At 35.0% G+C, this 19281-nt stretch overlaps 1 protein-coding gene and 1 long non-coding RNA gene across 11 annotated transcripts in view; one reads left to right on the top strand and one right to left on the bottom strand.

Annotated features, from left to right (window-relative positions):
* Positions 1-17102, top strand: part of LOC110830072 (uncharacterized) — a 122394-nt gene extending 105292 nt beyond the window's left edge. For 2 of the 10 annotated variants that reach the window (XM_087348017.1, XM_087348048.1), the window contains one exon: positions 122-544. In XM_087348017.1, the coding sequence (XP_087204143.1) occupies positions 122-239 (118 nt within the window). In that variant the 3' untranslated portion in view covers positions 240-544. The other 8 variants (XM_087348039.1, XM_087348049.1, XM_087348061.1 and 5 more) reach the window with 8 other exon arrangements.
* A 271-nt stretch (positions 17103-17373) lies between these two features.
* On the bottom strand, positions 17374-19247 carry LOC147874002 (uncharacterized). Its single transcript, XR_015534982.1, has 2 exons — positions 18166-19247; positions 17374-17895 (listed from the first exon to the last, which is right to left on the bottom strand). It is a non-coding gene; the product is annotated as an uncharacterized LOC147874002 (long non-coding RNA).
* Between the last annotated feature and the right edge of the window lie 34 nt (positions 19248-19281).

Below are 19281 nucleotides of genomic sequence, written 5' to 3'. Positions count from 1 at the left end.
TATTGATTGGATAGGGGTGGGCGATTAAGAACCATATATTATTTACTGTGCATCCCCTCCTCAAATGCCAGATATTAAAGACCCTTTTTAAGGATGTATGTATTCTTTGTGCTGTTTGCAGATTTGATCACCTGGAGCCCAGTTCTGCCACCTCCCAAACATTCCAGTTATATTATCCAGGTGTCAAACGAGACAGGAAGGCAGGTGTATGCATGTCCAATCTGTGGTGGCCAATATAAGTTCCGGGCCTCTCTTAACTGTCACATGCAGACTCACAAGATTCAACCCATGTGTCACATATGTCACACAGTTCTCAACAGGAAGTATGACCTTAGAAGACACCTGCGAAATGTTCACAAGATTGATGATTAATAGCTTCAATGTTAAACCATGTTCTACTTCAGTAGATACTGCTTAAGTTTGTCTGTTATGGTTTGATTCATTTGTAATTTGGCTGCTCCTTAATGGTTTCCCTTTAGTAAATTGTGTAGGTATACAAATAATGTATGTAATTCAGAAAAATATAATTTAATGGTATAAATGAGCTTGTGTACTAATTTAAAATGTATGTATTAGTATCTAATATAATACAGCAATCCCTTGCCGACTGTGGGGTTTACATTCCTGAAATGATTTGTAGTTAACAAGTCTGAGGTGTTACAGGAGACAGGAGTTTAGAACAATTATGGCCACTGTTAACACTCCTGAAAGCTTAACCAAGTTGCCTGGTTCTTTACTGAACCTGCAAGGTACCAAAAATAATAATGCATTTAAAAATAAATTAGATATCAAATATAGAGTGAACAAAACCAACAACTATTAACACTATAATGGACACTATTGCCATACGCATTTCAACCTCAAGAGGTCATCATCAGTGGCATCAGGGAAATTAATACATACAGTCAAATGGTTCGAGCAAATTTCATAATTAAGATGAAAGGTAATTGACAAGATGACTGCACTAGATGCTGTTATTCACAGGAGTAAAATTCGCACTTAGTTGTTGATCCCGTTGTACGGTGGCCGTTGCTGGTCTCGGCACGCTGTAGTTGTGTCGTCTGTACCTGTGAACTCCAGAACCGTCGGCAAGAGACTGATATCTAGACTGATAGCTAGATATCAAATGTTAAAAAATGTCGCAAAATGATTCACTGAAATGGTAATCTGAAGGTGAGAAAGCTGGTTTCAAATACCATTACAGCAAATGTGGGATCTCTTGGTGTTGAAGCCACTGATTTTTCCATGTGTGTACTAAAACTGCTGATAGATAAAATCAGATATCATGGTTAGCAGAAATGGATACAAATGGAAAAAATGGATTCTTGAAATCTGTGATTCACGAGGGATTACTGTATATTTCCTATATCCCTTAGTTTTCATTCGTACCTGTATTGGTTCTTTGATTTTACAGCTTCCCATTTGGTTAAGATAAGCATTACTTCAGTATTGGAAACTTATTGCGTCATCTTTGTGCACTTCTTAAATGTTGAACATTGCTGTAATCTGGTTGCTCTTTATGGGGTTGTGAGAAAGACAAAGAATATAATCTCGGCAATGTTTTCTGTTGTGTCTGCAGGTCTGATAAGGCATGCTGAGAGACCATTAGCAAGACGTAATAATGAACTTCCAGGTGCAAGTAACAAGTGTAAGTTTGTGTGTGTAATATGTGGTGCCACATACAGCCATGTCAAAAGCCTCATCAGTCATTTGCATTATCACACTGGTGAGACAGAATGCCGCAAGACACATGTCACGCGCCATCTAATGGTGAAACATGGGGTCTATACACTAAGATCTAATAGCAGGGAGAAAAGATTAATGAAAGATTCTTGGAATTTTGAAGCAATCAATGAAGATAAAAGTAATGTTTTGGCACATGACATAAAGCTTATGTGTGCCCCATTTATCTATATTATAAAGAAATAATACTTATGTCAATGGTGTGAACCAAAAACTGTATTGCAAGCACATATTTTTATATATACACTTGTTATTTCTCACTTTGGGAACTTCTGATATAGGACAGTTTGGTAAGTATTCTTTTTCTAATCAGATATTTTTGTATCTTGATAGGCTTCCTGATTTATTAGCCTGCAGACACCCCATCTAACAAAGGTAATCAGCTTGATAGAGAGAAATTCAAATCAGAATGGAATCCTGAATTTTTTAGGTTTGTCTGCAATGAGTGTGGAATGTCATATCAACAACACAAAAACTTAGTTGCTCCTATGAAGATTTATCGTGAAGAAACATGTTGCTATCTGTGCAATAAAGCATTAAATCGCAAGTCACATGTAATTAGGCATTTGTTACATATGCATGGAATTCATATGCCTTCTCAGTCATGGCAGTAGGAAAAGAGTGTGTTTGTCGATTATAAGAAAATTTAATGACAGACAAACATAACTATATGTGAGTGATGTCAATAAAAATATTTTATATTGCAGAATATTCTGTTGTTTCTGAATAATACATCAGTTTCACTGGTGATTTTCTACGAACAAATTAAGTGATCCTGTTTCAGATCTTCATTACTTTGAGCGAAATTGCTGCTATTTGAACAATCTTTTTGATCCTTTATGATTTGGATTACAGTTACCGTCCTGATTACAGTATTCTGTTTGTTATATGGAATAATTGTGAATCTGTTTAGTAATTATAAGCTTGTTATTTTTTTAAAAAAATGACCAGTCCAACACTGTACTCATTATGAGTCGAGGCTTTTCTATGCAAAATATTGTTATACGGAGTTAATATTTTGAGATGTAATTGCTTATTTGCATAACTTAGGTTTTAGATGTTTAACAAAAGAAAAATGGCATGTTCACAGTTAAAACTTCCAGAAATGCACCTATTAGCTTCACCATATCTGTCTGTCTTAATGTAAGTTTTGTAAAGAGTTTTAATTAAACATACATTTCCCTTTGGCTTGAATTGCCTACAGTTGAACATGCATATTATAAAGTTTGAAGGGTAAAAACTTTAATATCCAATAGTTAATTTAGGAAACAAGTATCTTCACTTTATATGGTAATCATCAGCTAATCTTCTTTCCTTCTTCTTCTCCCAAGCTGCTTTACTGTGGTTGAAGAACTAACAGAATATAAATGTGAAGCCATATGTTGTCAATAAGAATTGGGCTGTTATGGGGACCTATTTTTATACCTGCTTTAAATTTAATTTAATTTTCATAAATATTTGTATGAATGTAGCTATGGTAGAAAGGGTCTTCTGCTAGCAATTGTTTCTTACTCAGCTGATGGAGAAATTTGCTACTAAACTTGGAGGCCCATGTGCCACTGGACCTCTTTCTGATCTACTTGGTTTTTAACCTCCCATCTCAGGAGGTGTATTCTTTGCCATTGGCAGGGAAACTGTGTTAGTGAACAATGTGCTGGAAGGAAGGTAGAGATTTTATGGTTCAGTCTGGATAGGTCTGACATTTTTATGCAGAGCTAGTGTGCCGCAATTTGAAATAGCATTTTCTCACTTACACTACCGTTCCATTAAATGGTCAATCCAGCAGCAGCTCGGGGCAGTGGTTTAAATCTTCTTTTCCCTTCTTGGCAGCCAGTATTCAAGAGCTGTCTATGATATTCAGAACCTGTTTGGGTGGTTCCCAATTTTGATCAGTCAGTATTCTAGGCCTACTAAATGAGAGCAGTGAGACCTCCTTCAATATATGGTGCTTAATTAAATACAGGGATACTTCTTCATGGCATGGTCTTTTAAGTGAGCACATAATACATCTGGCACTGTCACGATGATTCAGATGAATGAGAGTCTGTGGTAGGGTGATGTGGTTGTGTCAGTTTATTTATAGTTTATTTAACAACACTTTTCAACTGTATAGCATCGAATGAAATGATGATAGTGAATATTGAATTGGAAAAGACATAGGATGAAGCGGGCATGACCTAATTTAAGGTATTGGCCTGGAGGGACTGAGGAAAATCACAAAAAATCTCCAGTCAGGATATTCGAGATTTTAACCTGGGACCTGCCAAGTACAAAGTAGTTGTGTTAACCACTTGACCACGACATTTGGTGTTTGTGTCTTGGAGTTGGAAGTTGTTTTCTTCACGGTCTTCAGGGACAGTGTTACCTTTAACCTTTATTTTAACTGTGTTCCTTCTTGATTTATATTATAATGATAATTTTGCACAATATCATATGGTTCCAGTTCCGCTTTGATTGTCATGTTCATTGTGAAGAGGGTAATAGACAGTATTTTATAATCTGTCACTCTGATTTAGTTCTTGAGGACCACAAATATAAATATTCAAAATAAGTCCTACTTCCCATTTTATGTAATTGTTTATACTCTGCTCTTTTCTTTTATTCTGGCAAAAGAATATTTCTGCAGTGTTCATTTCAGGAACAGAATGCTGTTGATTATTTCACTAATGGTAGAAACAATTGTATTAGCTAAATTATTTGATGTACTGATATTACAGTGCATCATAGTGTGCTCAATATGTAACAGTCTAATTTTGGTGTAATTGTAAGCTGTGAAAAATAAACATTAATCTAAATGTTCATATGACACAATTGTTTGTTTTTCTTACTTTTTTCCCCCCATAAATATTTTTATTGCTTTCACCCAGAAACAAAGAGGATTCTTCCTCCTGCAATTCTGACCTAAGTAAGGAATACTGAAATGGTTTTTCCTTCCACTTTAAGACATGATTTGTTGATAATAATATTGTTTTTTGTATAACAGTGTATGTTGTTACAGTAGAATGCCTAATTGTATGCTTGTGTTCATGCAGGCTTCCTGCTTCACCACACTGGCAGTAATCTAACTCATCACCATTACACTTCAACACAAGAGATGATGGCACGGAGATTTGTGTGTAATATATGTGGTGCTTCATATCGCCAATGTACAAATCTGTCTGCTCATAAAAAGCAACACTTAGGAGAGACACGATGTCAGCTCTGCAACAAGGTTTATAGCCGCAAGTCTCATGTGACACGACACATGATTAGTGTTCACGGAGTTGGAGTGCCAAGGAAATGCTCAGAAAAGTTTATCTATTGACATTGAAATGTTTGTTTGTATTTTGCAAAAGTTGCATAAATGTTTTGCTACAGATTCATATCTTTCACTTATAGGTCATATTTAATCCCTTCTGGGGCCTCATTTTACCTTGCATTGTGGTTGAACATGTACATTTTTGAAGATGACTGTCTTCTGGGATGTTGTGCCCCTGAAACATCAGTAAACGTTTACCAGACTACAAGGTGCAGCACCCCAATGGACAGGCATCCTCATACTTGCCACTGTGAGAACTTGAAATCTCACCATGTAAACTTTTGTTAAGCATTCTAAATACCAAAAGTAAATTTGGTATTGTGGATGGATTATTTGTTGCATAGAATATAAAATTTCACACAAACACAGTACACCACATTCAGAAAGATGAATGTTTCTTTCTCTACTTCACAGCAGTAGTGTCATTTCAGTCTCATTATACAGCTTTCCATTTCAAATCATTGTGTTGTTTTACTTCAGCATAGTTTTGAAGATATGTAATACTGGGAATTGTATAGTAGATATGCTGAAACTTTGTGATTAACATACTGAATAATAACATAGTACAGTGTGTTCACTAATAGACTGGAATGCAGCTGTTACTTCCCAGCAAGAGCTGCATGACTTACCACGAAGCACTACAAGATTTTCCAGATATGAGGCACATATTACTCATAAAAACAATAAAATCAACGTGCCTGTTTTATAAGAGGTGATGTAAATGATGTCCCTGTGACAGTTGCATTCTGGTTTATCAGTGAATGCACTTTATTTCTTTATGAACTGTTCAGTTCAAAACAATTTTAGTTAAAACACCTGTCTCATTTGTTGATTGCTGTACTCAATTTCATCATGTCATATCACTGAATATGAAGACAAATTTCAGACAATGATGGAACATTGGTAAATAACTAATAATCTATGAAATGTGCTAATGGTATACTTGATATGTATTTGTGTAGAGAAAGAGAGAGAAATGTATTCATGTGCTCAGAAGCAAATGGCAATTACATTTCTAATTTTTTGTAGTGATAAAGAAAATCTGAAAAACTAGTTAAATGTCTTACTGTATTCATCTTTCTAGTATAGAAGATTGGCCATATTTCAGTGTATTCCATGAATACTGTTCTTTATTTCTAGGTCTTACAGTAAAAAGCATTCCATTACTAAGACTAAATAAATACTATTCCTGTATCCACATTTCTTCAAGATCACATAACATTTATATGTTTATCTCATTTACAAGTCAGTCATGGCCACTGATCTTCATAATCCACACATCTTAATACTTCATTGCTGACATAAGATCGCTATTAACAGCAACGTGTCGCAAAGTCATGAAAATGTATTAACAAGCATAACAGCAGTTGCAAAAAGTCAGCTGTGTATTATATTGAATAAAAGTGTTGCTATAAAATGTTTATGATTTTTTAAAATAATGCATTGTTAAAACCCTTAAATTTTAGTATTTTCTCCTCACCTAGTTTTTGTAAAGTCAAATGAATGTGATGCACCAGACACTAAACATAAAATTCATGTATTCAAGTCTTTTTCCAATAAGACAACTGGAGTTCTGTAAAATCTGTAAAAAAATAAAACTGATGCAATTTACACTATGAAGTTCTGAAGAGAAATATTCTCAATATGTACAATTGACTTTGCATAGTTTCTAAAATTAATGATAGCTTGTGTAATATTGCATTGTGGACAGGCACTAGAAATAAACTTACATCTTCAATTGGTAGGCCTACTATAAATTATTTTGGCATGCATTTCAGGTCACATTAAATCTGAAACATTGTATTTCATCACATAATAGCTTATTACCATATAATGTGGATTTTAAGTATTATAAAATATTTTATTGCAGTTCATAATGGTGTGTTATATTTTTATCTCAAATGTAAGAAAGAAAAATTGCAATATTCTGTTTGTCATTTAGTTGTTCTCTGGGGAAGGGTCTGTGACAATATTGTTTATTTCTCCAGGACATGTACTGCTGCCACTCAGTGAAGTTGCTGCTGAGAAGAAGTTTTCATGTGACATCTGTGGAGCAGTATACAAGCATGCACCCAATTTGACTGCTCACAAGAAGATTCATCTGGGTGAAACAAGATGTGATCTGTGCAATAAGGTGTTAAGTCGCAAATCCAATTTCCATCGGCATCTCATGATGGTGCATGGTATTGCCATGCAAAAAGCTGGCTGGTCACTACAGAAACAATGAAGTGTTTAATTTTTTATGTTCAAAAACGTTCATTCGCAATATTTATCTTTGATACAATTTAATAGTATTCTGTGGTTTAAAGTTAAACAGTTTTGTGTAGTTAATCTAGGTTCCCATTGAATTCATATTCATTTTGAGAAGAACAATTTTCAGTGTTCATGGCAGTTTCAGGATCTTCAATGTTAAAAATTTATCATTATTATAAATGTAACATATCTTGTGAAATAATTTTAATGTATTTTCATTTAAAAATTAAAATAGTTTTAAGACCTGCTTTCTAAGCTGTTACTGAACGTGGAAAATTACAGCCCGGTATAATGTGTTCCAGTCTTTTTAAAATCCAAATTCTGTACAACAGTCTGAATAAATACTTTCTTGACTATAGTTTGTTGCTTACATTTATTTGTACCAGAAATCCTCTTACTCATTTTGTCTGACATTTCTTGTTTGGGAGCGAATATTCTGATATTACATTGCATTTACTTACATAATTCAGTCCTGTTTCTGTATCTGAATGATGATAAAATGGTTGTGCATTATGTGATTGTTGTTATAGGATGCATGCATGGACAGATATTACCAACATCTTGGATGCCAGTTCAGAGCAGTGATGAACTGTACAAATGTGATACCTGTGGAGCATCTTATCGCCATCGTCAAAGCTGGTATTCGCACAAGCAGACACACAGAGGGCGTACATCATGCATATTATGTGGCAAAATATTCGGTCAAATTTCTGTTCTCAATTCACATCTGTTACAGATGCATGGCCTTTGGGCTGCTAAACCTTGAGGTCCTCGGCTTGATGATGGCTGTCACTGAAATTATTATTATGGGAAACTTGAAGTCTTTGAAGTTGATATTTCACTATGAATATATCCTTCATTCTGTATTAAAGAGTACCTGTTATGTCTCTATTAACTCTGTATCACATTTAAATAAAATGAAAATGCACTACTCTTTCAGTGATGATGTATCAATCTCAACCTGTGTCCCATTTTTGGTAGAGTACTGAAAATCTGAAACATGGGGACAGGATTTTAAAAGTTCATTATTACCAAATACAGACCACAAAATGTAACACAATTTTTTTTTCATGCATTGTATTTACCTTTAATGCAGCAGTTTTATAATGAACAGAACAAAATTTCTGTTGTGTAATGTTTCCTTTCATAGTAAGAATAACAGTGTTGCAGTTGAATCAGTTATTTCAGGTTTGCTGAAGTTTTCAAAGAATGAAAACAGTACACTGCATTATTATTTACAGTACAATAGTCAGAAATATTGATATCACATGTCAAGTTACTCCCTATAAATATTATTACACAAGAAAATAAAGATTTAATAAAACTGAATTTAAGTTTTGCAGAGACACTTTGTGACTTATCCCTTTCACCAGTACATGTAATAATTATGTGTAATCTTTCAAAAAGAAGTATATGTCATCTGAACCTTTTCTTACTGTTCTTTCATATTAATGATAGAAAGTAGCCTTTTGGCTTTCATATCATGTATTTCAAAGTTATAGACCCATAGCTGTCTGAGATAGCATATCTGTTGCACAAGATTGTTTTGCAAGAAATCAAATGAGGATATTTGCAGTTATTTTGTTTCTCCATACTTCTGTGAACCAGAAGTTCAGCTGATTGGAGGGGGGGAGCTTAAAATCAGTTTCTCAATTTGATATTAAGCTCTTCACACATCACTTGATGTGCTCTTCAGTTATACACTGGTAGTTCAGGAAAGGGTTCTGTCACTTACTAATTCCCTTTCTGAAGTACACAGACATATCTTACCTAATATTCTGATATAGTGGTGTGAAAGACTATCCCTCTTTCAGGACAAAATGATGAGAACACCTTTGACTAAATAAGTACTATCATCATTTTTATATTTTCATGATTGGACCACTTTCTGAAATCATTCATTCATTGTCATTCACACTGTTTGGTGCAGTTCTGAACTATCAACATAGTTAATGAAGACAAGGCTTCCAGGGTTAAACTTGTTTTTCCTTCAAATAAATTAAACAAACAAGACTAAAGACTAGAATTTGATAGTTAGCTTTTATCGGTCATGTGCCATGGCTTGAGCCTAGTCCAGCTGCAGTAGAATACCTCTTAAACTTTTGACTCCAGAATTTAAGTGCAGCTGGCAGCCCTGAAGTACGGGGGTTTGTATCTCCTATTTGCATACAATAAAGGTTAATACCTGAGAATTTAGCTTTTTACTGTAGGTGTTTATCAATATTACTAATATTATGGACCTGAAGATGGAGGCAATACATTCTTTCAGACAGTGGTAATCACCTGTGAGACTACATTGCATCACAACCCAGAGGACCTTGATCTGTAACTAAAATTGTGTGTAATTTTTTGAGGACAGGAAACTTTCCCACAAAAAATTACCCTGTAACAAATCAGAGAGCTGATTGCAATATCCTGAAAACTATATTGGTGTACAAAGATGGCTGTCAGTGTTTCAGAGGTCCTTACTGCTGCCATCATCAGGAGGCAGCAAAGACCTCTGAAACATTAGTAAAATACTTCCAGACTACATGGGGCTACAACCCAAAAGACGGCCATCTTCATACTCACTACCGTGAGAAAGTAAAATCCTACATCTATGTAGATTATAAAATAGACTGAAGCTCTTTTTTCTCCAAATGTTTACACATAATCTTATTAGAGACATGAAGTATATTTGGTTGTATTTTAATGTTGACATCATATAAGATGATTTCTGAAATAAACTAAATGTATTTTTACTAATATTGAATACTTATCTGTTGAGTGAAAGAACAAACAAATTAAGAATACAAATTGTAATTAATTAAGTAATCTTATGCAGATGAAATACAGGCAGTGTAAATTAGTTGCACATCTGTGGAGAAAAAACAGTATAAAAGTGCATGTTTCATTTATACAGTGCGTTTATCTGTTTTTTATTTATGGATGAACTTTAACACATGAGGCAGAGTATAAGCTAGGCAGTACATTCAGAACAGTGCCTGGTCTGCTTTCTCATGTGGCCATATTATGACTAATACCACATTTATACACAGTGCTAGTTGTAGTATGCTAAGCAACTTTTTTTCATACTGAAAACATTTTACTTCGAAGATTGGAATGCTCACTCACCTTGTCAAGAGGACTTCAGTGAAAAACACCTAATAGGTGTGCGATTCTTTAGGTCACAAAATTACTTGTCTTTGTCATCTACATTGTCACGTGGTTTTACACATTATGGAGCATATCTATACTTTTGTCTGCTAATGGTATGCTTTGTTTGATACTATGATTAAACAAGAATATGTAGGAACATACCAGTAATATATGCCATTTCTTGGCTTTCAGATACAGTGTGGCTGCCAAACTTGAGGGGTGTAAGACAGTGTCCAATCTGCAAGAAGATGTTAGCCCAGACGACATCTATGAAACGGCACATTCAGTCGGCACATGCCAAAACTTGTGCTGAACCATGTCCAGTTTGTGGAAAACTGTTTAAGAATAAATACAACATGTGGGTCCATCGCAGCAAGAGTCACAGAGCTCATAAATTCAATTTGTAGCTGCTAAAATGTGTGGCAACACAAAGCCAAAATAATATCACAGAAAATTCACATTCCTGTTGAATTTGTTGTCCAGAATGTTTTCAGTGCCTACCATGTTCTGTTGGTTGACATTTCTGACAAAAACTGAAGTCATTATCGACTCCAATAACAGTTTGTTTAATTGCATCCCTTTGTAATAAGTTTCATAATTTTATATAATCTGAAACAAGTTACACCTTTATTAAATGAAATGTTTGTATGTGTTCTAAAATAAAGGATAATGCTCATGGTATGTTTAACGCAATCCGTGAAACACATTCCATCTGTGAAAAAGACTATGCATATACTATGATTACTCTGCAGCAAGATGGTTATTCATTGCTTATCAGGCAGTAATTTTTTCCAGTAAACTTCTTCTGCAGGTTTATGGAATTATTTGGTAAAGAACTGAAATTAAGCATTCTTTTTTTTCAGCATTGCTGGTGGGTACACCAATTCCTTTGCTCCCTATTGGCACTGAATACTGTCCACATTGCCCTTCTGTCTTATCTATGGGCAATCTGCGACGTCACATTCGAACTCAGCACAGTGGCATCCCCACAGCCATCTGCCAGTTCTGCAAACGCACCTTCAAGAACAAGTACAGTCTAAGGGAACACACCCGAATGGTCCATGACTTGTAAACAAAATGCCAACAGTCCTTGGTACACAGCAGCCAATTTTGTGGATGTTGGAGCAATCTGTAAATGACTGTACATGATTCTGTATCAAGAAACCAGTGACTCCTAACTCCAGCATTCACTGTATTTAAAATAGAATTCTCATTTAGTTTGTAGATACACACTGATTGTTCATAATTGTAACAAAATATATAAATTTGTGGTATCATTAATGTTAATATATTAATGTATTACTTACACATTACATTGACTAATGAATATATCAGTGATGAATATTGTTTTAACTTTTCTATGTTGTACTTTGTAATAAAACACTTAATATGAGAGTCTCACAGTTCATATGTTGTTTTAACTAAAATTTATATTAAGATTGTCATCCAAATATATTTGACAGCATACAGTTTGGATGAGTAGAGGGGGGAATGGTAAAGCATATTACAGTTACACCATACAAGGTTTTCCTTATTGCACATATCACTATTAACACAGTATTTACATTAAGAGGAACTAATTGAGTACCACTATTCTGGTGAGCACGATTTCATTTGTTCCATACTTCAGTTTCTTTCAGGGTAGACTGCATCTTAAGTGTTGGCCTTTTTTGCAGGTGAGGAAAACAATTCACGGTACCCAGGTTACTTGCTGATTGGAGACCGCTACATGTGCATGCTCTGTCAGCACACATTCAACACATTGCCGATTCTATCTCGCCATATCGCAGCCAAGCATCAGAAGCAGGACTCCGTCTTCTTTTGTGACAAATGCAACCGGTACTTCAAGACAAAGTGGAGTTTATCAACTCACAACAGTCGGTACCACAAGTCTCCAGCTTTCCCAGAACAGATTGGGCATGATGGAAACAACCACTAAATAAAAATTATTTATTTTAAAAGTTAGAGCTATTGTTAATGTATATTTTCACTCATTTGAACAGATAGTGAGAGAATGTTTTATTACACAGTGTACTTATTTCTACTTATTGTGTTCCAATCTTATTCATATGTAAATCGTTAACTCAGTCCTTCAGTCTATAATAAGCATGAACTTTCCAATTGACACTGAATAAGAACTGGTAGTGAACCATGATTTATTAACCATTATAATTTGTATCTTGTGAATATGCACTAATTTCTGGTGTGAAGGCAAGTATCCATTTTTTATTACACTGGTATGGTATGGAATGGTAAGTTTGTACCATAATGAAACATGAATTGTCTCTATTGCCTTTCCAGTATTAAATGTTCTTAATCATTATAAAATTATTATAATAGTTAAATGCGACTGGCACTTCCCAGCTCCCAGTAGAAACTACATGACTCCCTGCCAAGCACTATATGGTTTTCCCAGTTCAATTAAAGTATCACTCCATAAAAACAATAAAATCAACATGCCTATATTACAAGATGTGCTGAAAACACTATCCGTGTTCAAACACTCTGTACCATTTAAATATGTTGAAATTGCATCATGAAGAGGAACTTTGTGAATTAAATTCCAACATGATTATTCTGGGAGGAAGCATGTCCAAGAAAATGAAACCATGCTTCACTGTGCATGTGTGTGTTTGTGCGCATGTGTGCCTGCATGAAATTGAAGAGAGGCAAATGATGGTCAACATCACCATAATTAACTGATTACAAAAACCAGTTGCAGAAACTAATCCTAATACCTGAGTCACATGCTTGCGAAGCATAAACTACAATCACATTATATGTCTCATATTTAAGTAGCTTTGGCTGCTGGCAGTTTCAGGATGCTGGTCTCTTATGCAAAGTGGCCCAATGTTTTCACTGGTGTGTTCTGACTTAGCCCCTATTTCATCCAGTTTTTCTTCTGGAAGGACGTAGTATTTATTAACAGGTTTCTTGTCCAGAAGAGACCCAGTAGACCTGACTTCAGCAGCAATTGCTGTTTGAACTTTGTGTTGAGTCATGCAGTTATTGCCAGGAGCTGGGAAGTGATAGTTATGTTTATATTTGTCAGTGGATGCACTGTATGTTAATGGACAATTCTATTTTGTGATAAAAATTCACCATTCCAGCAAATCCTTGCAGGACATCTTAAAAAACTTCACAGGTGTGGCCAAATGAACAATTGCAGGGATTATGTCTGAAATAGGATACAGAGAATACATATGATTTTATTAAACATTTACTCTAATATGTTTTCTGTGTATTAAGAAGTAAAACCCTCTTATTCATGATTCTTAAATAAAATAGCCAAGGGGTTTTTATGGGGGCTGGAATCCTCTTTGCTTTCATTTATTTCTAATATATGCTGTGTGAAACCCCAGAGTCTTCAGGATTTCCATGGAACCCCTCTACTCCACAATTACAGATAGAAATGCTGATTCTGTGCCATAGTAAGCCATTTTATCATAAAGTCTGGTAAAAGAAATAGAAAACAAGAATTTTGAGTGACCTCTATGTGTGTGTGTATGATTTCTATTTAAAAGTGAAAGCTTATATTTTGTAGTATTTAAGGGACTGACATTGTATTTTTGTGGACTTGAAGTGAAAAGGTATTTAGTGGAAATGGTGATTCTTTGAACTTATTGTGATTAATTTTTGGGATAGTATGATTCAAGCATAATCATGAGTCAGAATGTTCAGTGTGCAAATTTATTGTCATTACATAGCTATGTAATGTTGGATTTTCACAGTACATAGCTGAAAAACAAAAAATATAGGAATATTGGTTGCTGTGTGCAAAAAGAATTAGAATTTTTTTATATTAAGACATTTGATGAAATTGTGATAATGAAAGCAGAAACTTTCCTCTCAGCAGTCTAAAATTTTATTTGCCACTGTCATCTTTTAAAAACTGCCATTTCTATGTCCCTTTTAATAACCAATATTTAGATTTTGTCTGAGGTTCTTTCAGTACGTCTGTTGACCAAATGTATTCAGTGGAACGTTTGGTACCCACTAGTGTGTTAATATTGACCTTTATCATCTGTATGTCACTGCTTATGCCTGGTTCAGCTGATCATGCAGTTCACTAGCATACTACTAAACCATTAATTCTGAAGTTAAAGTCCTGCTAGGAGCCATGTAGTATGTGGTTTGAATCCCCCATTCCTGCATGATAAAGTCTGAGCAAGACGTTTATTCAGCTTGATCAACCCCATTTTTTTAAATTAGGAGCCATATCTTTCATGACATTTCTAATAAAAATCCTGTACAGATGTCTGATTTTCCTATTTCTGCTACATGTTCAGTTCTTTAAACCTGCTTAACTGTTATAATGGTAACATGAAGAGTACAAATTAGATTTTGTTTTTCTTTGTTTCTGTTATATCATCTCTTACATTATATTCTCCTAGTTCTCTGTTTTTAAATACTGCTACCTTCAATACTTGTTCTGTCAGAGAGTTTTGTTCCCATAAAACAGAAAAGACAAAAATATATTTTAGTCTGTGTTTATTGTATTCTCAATGTAATTATTGTATTTCCCACTAAGATGCATAATGGTTTGCTTACTTACTCTATGGAACCAAGTCTTTCCCAAGAAGCCAACAGTTATTCAGCCACTCAAATTCCAATATTTTGTTGAACCTGAAGGTCCACTACCATTTTCACAAAAATCCACCACTGGCCCCTATCCTGGCCCAGATAAATCCAGTCCATACCAATGCATCTTATTTCTATAAGACCCATTTTAATATTGTCCTCCCACCTATGTCTAGGTCTTCCTAGTGGCCTCTTTCCATTTGGTTTGCCTACCAAAACCCTGTATGCATTCCTATTCTCTCCCATGCAGGCTACATGCCCTGCCCATCTCACCCTCAGTCTAATTATATTTGGCAATGAATACAACTTTTGAAGCTCCTCATTATGCATCTTTCTCTAGCCTCCTAGTAAATCATCTCTCTTAGGTGGTCCAAATATTCTTCTCAGCACCCTGTTCTCAAACACCCTCAGTCTATGTGCCTCCCTTTGCATCAGAGACTAAGTTTTACACCCATGCAAACTACAGGTATAATTATAGTTTTGTATATTTTAATCTTTACATTTTTAGACAGCAGATGAAAATACAAAGGTTCTGAACTGAGTGAAATCTGATCTTAATTTTCTTGTGAATCAAATTTTGATTTCTTATTGTGCTCCCAAATGTCTAAACGTTGTCATATTTTCATAGGATCCATTAGCTATCTTTATAATACAAGTTTGCCCTGCATTCTGGTGATGAGACATCAACATATACTTGTTTTTGCCATGTTTAGTTCTAGACCAATCTCCTTACTAGTGTCAACTAGAGCATGTGTTTTTCTTTATCGTATTTATGTTATCCCCAGTAGATTTACATCATCAGCATAGACCAGAAGCTGATATGTCCCACTCAATTTCAGACTCACATGGTTTTCTTGGACTTTCTTTATAGCATATTTTAAAGCAAAGTTGAAAAACAGTCACAATAAAGCATCTCCTTGTTTTAAACAATTTTGAATAGGAAACATGTCAAATACGTTTACCTATATGGACATTACTATATGTTTAATTTAAACACATTTTAATAAGCCAAACAAGTTTCATGGGTATACCAAACTCAATGAGAATATTGTACAATACTTCCCATCTAACTAAATTATATGCTTTAAGTCTGTGAATAACTGATGTACTGTCTGATTGTACTCCCATTTGTCCATAGTATTTGAAGAATACAAAAATGTTATCAATAGTTGACCTATTATGTTGAAACCAACACTGATGATCCCCAATAATTTTGTCTATGTGTGGACTTAACCTTGAGAAGGTGGTGGATTAAATTTTGTATGAAGCTGATAACAGTAAATATGCCTCAATAATTACTACAGTCAGTTTTATCCCCCTTCTTGTAAATTGGTAAAATACATGATGATTTAGGAAGGAGAAATTAAATATTTTTACACAGATAAAAAAAACTGTACAGTGTTATTCCCAATGAGTTGAACCTACATAAGTTAAAATACAACACTAAATACAGATGAAACATAAAAGGGGAAGTGCTTGTAAGAAAATGTCAAATGGTAAAGGTTTGCATCAGATTCTGAGAAGTTTAGATAAAGAACTGATTAAATATTAAGAAGGGAATTACAGATTCTAGACCAGTATGAAAAGGAAAGGACATAAATTGATATTTCTGAGTCGCTTCCTAGGAAATGGCAGCTTCTCAACCATAGTTCTAATGTAATATTTGAGGTTTTCACAGCAGTGAGTATGAAGATTTCTGTCTTCTGGGTTGTTGCACCATGTAGTCTGGTCGACCAGACTACACGGCGCAACAAACCAGAAGACAGAAATCTTCATAGTTCTAATATTTGTCTCATTTTCATTTATACTTCCCAATGTGGAAGACCACTGTGATTTTTAGAGCCATTTTCAAAGAAAATACACCAGTAAATATGATAACTGATCACCTTCATTTGTTAGTGTTATTCTTAAGTACTTGAATTTTACAGTGGTTCCAAAGGAAATATTACCGTAGTGCTAGAATATGGTTTTTTCCTAGATTTGAGTTTTGCGACATGAACTTGTATTATATTATTCCTACATGTATTTCCATGTTCTTATATGGTATGTATGTTTCCACTTAATAAATTACTATTGTCAGCATGAATAACTGCTTTTATCCATTCAATCCATGGCACTCTTAAGCACTTCTAATGGCATATTATAGAGAAAAAATTAGATAACAGGCACATTTTTGTAACAGCTTGGTGCCCAAGAACATTTTATCAAATTCAATTACTGTGGAAGCTTCAAGTCACAGATATTATTCATCACATTCTCACAAGGAAAGAGAATGCATTGCACAATAGCCTTTGATAATGTACAAAATGCAACCAAGGGACAAGCCTAAATGGATAGTAGAATAAAACAGACAACAATGATTTCTCAAACAAGAATATAATTAAGAAATTCAAAGCATCACACAATAATCTCTAGTATCTCATAACAATATTGACAACTGATGAGTGTAGCCTTAGTGTCAAAGAGAAATCTCTAAGGACTGCTGTAAGTATTCAACTTTTTACATAATAGGCTGCAACAGTGAACATGAATCAAAATTTGCAATGAAGTACATCATCATTATTAGAGGTAACCAACTATCTTATACCAAACAGAATTTTAACCAAATTATTAAAGTACCATAACAAAATTATAGTGAAATCCAACCATTACAGCAATAAGTGTAACCATATTCCAGTACCATTTATTTAATTCCAATTCAACTTCCTTCTTGCCCTTTACCCAACCAGATGTAATGATTACACAAATAGTCCAATATTACATAACAAATTCATACAGCAGAATCCTTCTTGAGAAGCTAATAGTATGCTCAGCAGTCTAAGAATTCAGAGGATCTACAGTGACATTTGACAAAACAGCAGCAAGGTCAGGATCAACAACTTCTAGAAAAACAAAGATAAGACAATGATAGTTGCTTTTAGGAATGGAGGAAGAATCCCTTCAAGCAACTGTACCATGTATGGAAGTGAAGGGCCAACAATAGTACTTTTGTATTATTTCTTGGCATAATGCTACAAAGCACAGGAACAACATTCACCCAACATGTCGAGGAAAGAAGCAGACACAAGAGCAAACAGGGAACAAGCATATTACAAACAATAACTGGAGTGAGCAATATCATTTTTCATTTGAATTTGAAACTATCTGCTCACTGAAGAAGTTAAGTCATACACTTTGTGAATTATCTACTCCCACAGCTTCTGGAGCCATCTATGCTTGGAGCTGAGGAACTGTGAACAATGGAGCACACATGGTTCCCTGCCAATGTGAGTCACAAGGACAGGAATGACTCCAACTTTTTCCAAAGATGCATAACACACAGTATGCTCCATATCAGATGCACACTATGTACGTACTCACATTTACTACTACTAGCTTTTATGCAATAATTTATTTTTAGAATAATTTATTTCCTCTACTCAAAATATTTGAGCCGGGATAGCTCAGTCAGTATAGTGACTAGCTACGGGCTGGACGACCGGGGTTCGATCCCCGACGGGGGCAGAGGATTTTTCCTCTAGCCTCTTCGTCCAGACCGGCTCTGGGGCCCACCCAGCCTCCTCTACAATGGGTACCGGGGTCCTTTCCCGGGGGTAAAGCCGGCCGGGGCGTGATGCTGACCACTCACCCCCATCTAGTGCCGAGGTCAAGGAAGAGAGGAGCTATACCTCCTCTCACCCCAAACGCCTACATGGCGTATAGTGGGACAAACTTTACTTTACTCAAAATATTTAATAAAGTATACAATATTTATTATCTGTTATAAATGAACATCAAATTAATTTTAGTTGTTATTTATCATAAATTCTCTGTGAACGACTCCTTTATCGAAGGGAGCCGTAGTGAAATAGTCCAACTTGTCGGGACCCATCACTACATAACACGTAAAACTACTAAACCAAAACGAAACATGGCACGTTCGTAGTGCGTTCTACAAAGCAGACACGATGTTACACAGCCTGAACGGATGATTCTTGGAGTGACCTGTCCAGCAATGCACGGGTCAACTTTAGACCTACAGGCAGAAGAAATTAAAGTATAGGAACTGTCTGTAATGGACATCTCCACAATTTATATCAACATATCTAGTATAGTAAATAGTAAACTGCACTTTTAGAATGCGGCCACTAAACGAACAATGTAGAGTTTTAAATTTCTACATATTCTCTCTAATTTTGTCTTTTCCCTGGAAGATGTCGCTAGTCACGTTACAGGTTTTTTTTAATACTTTCGTATGATCGTACTTGGAACCACATGCGACCAGGAAA

This window comes from Zootermopsis nevadensis, unplaced genomic scaffold (genome assembly GCF_977971745.1).
Source record: "Zootermopsis nevadensis isolate Lab colony 2312 unplaced genomic scaffold, Znev_1.0 Znev_ptg000012l, whole genome shotgun sequence".
In the NCBI taxonomy this organism is placed as follows: Eukaryota; Metazoa; Arthropoda; class Insecta; order Blattodea; family Termopsidae; genus Zootermopsis; species Zootermopsis nevadensis.
This window is presented reverse-complemented; position numbering and strand designations above follow the sequence as displayed.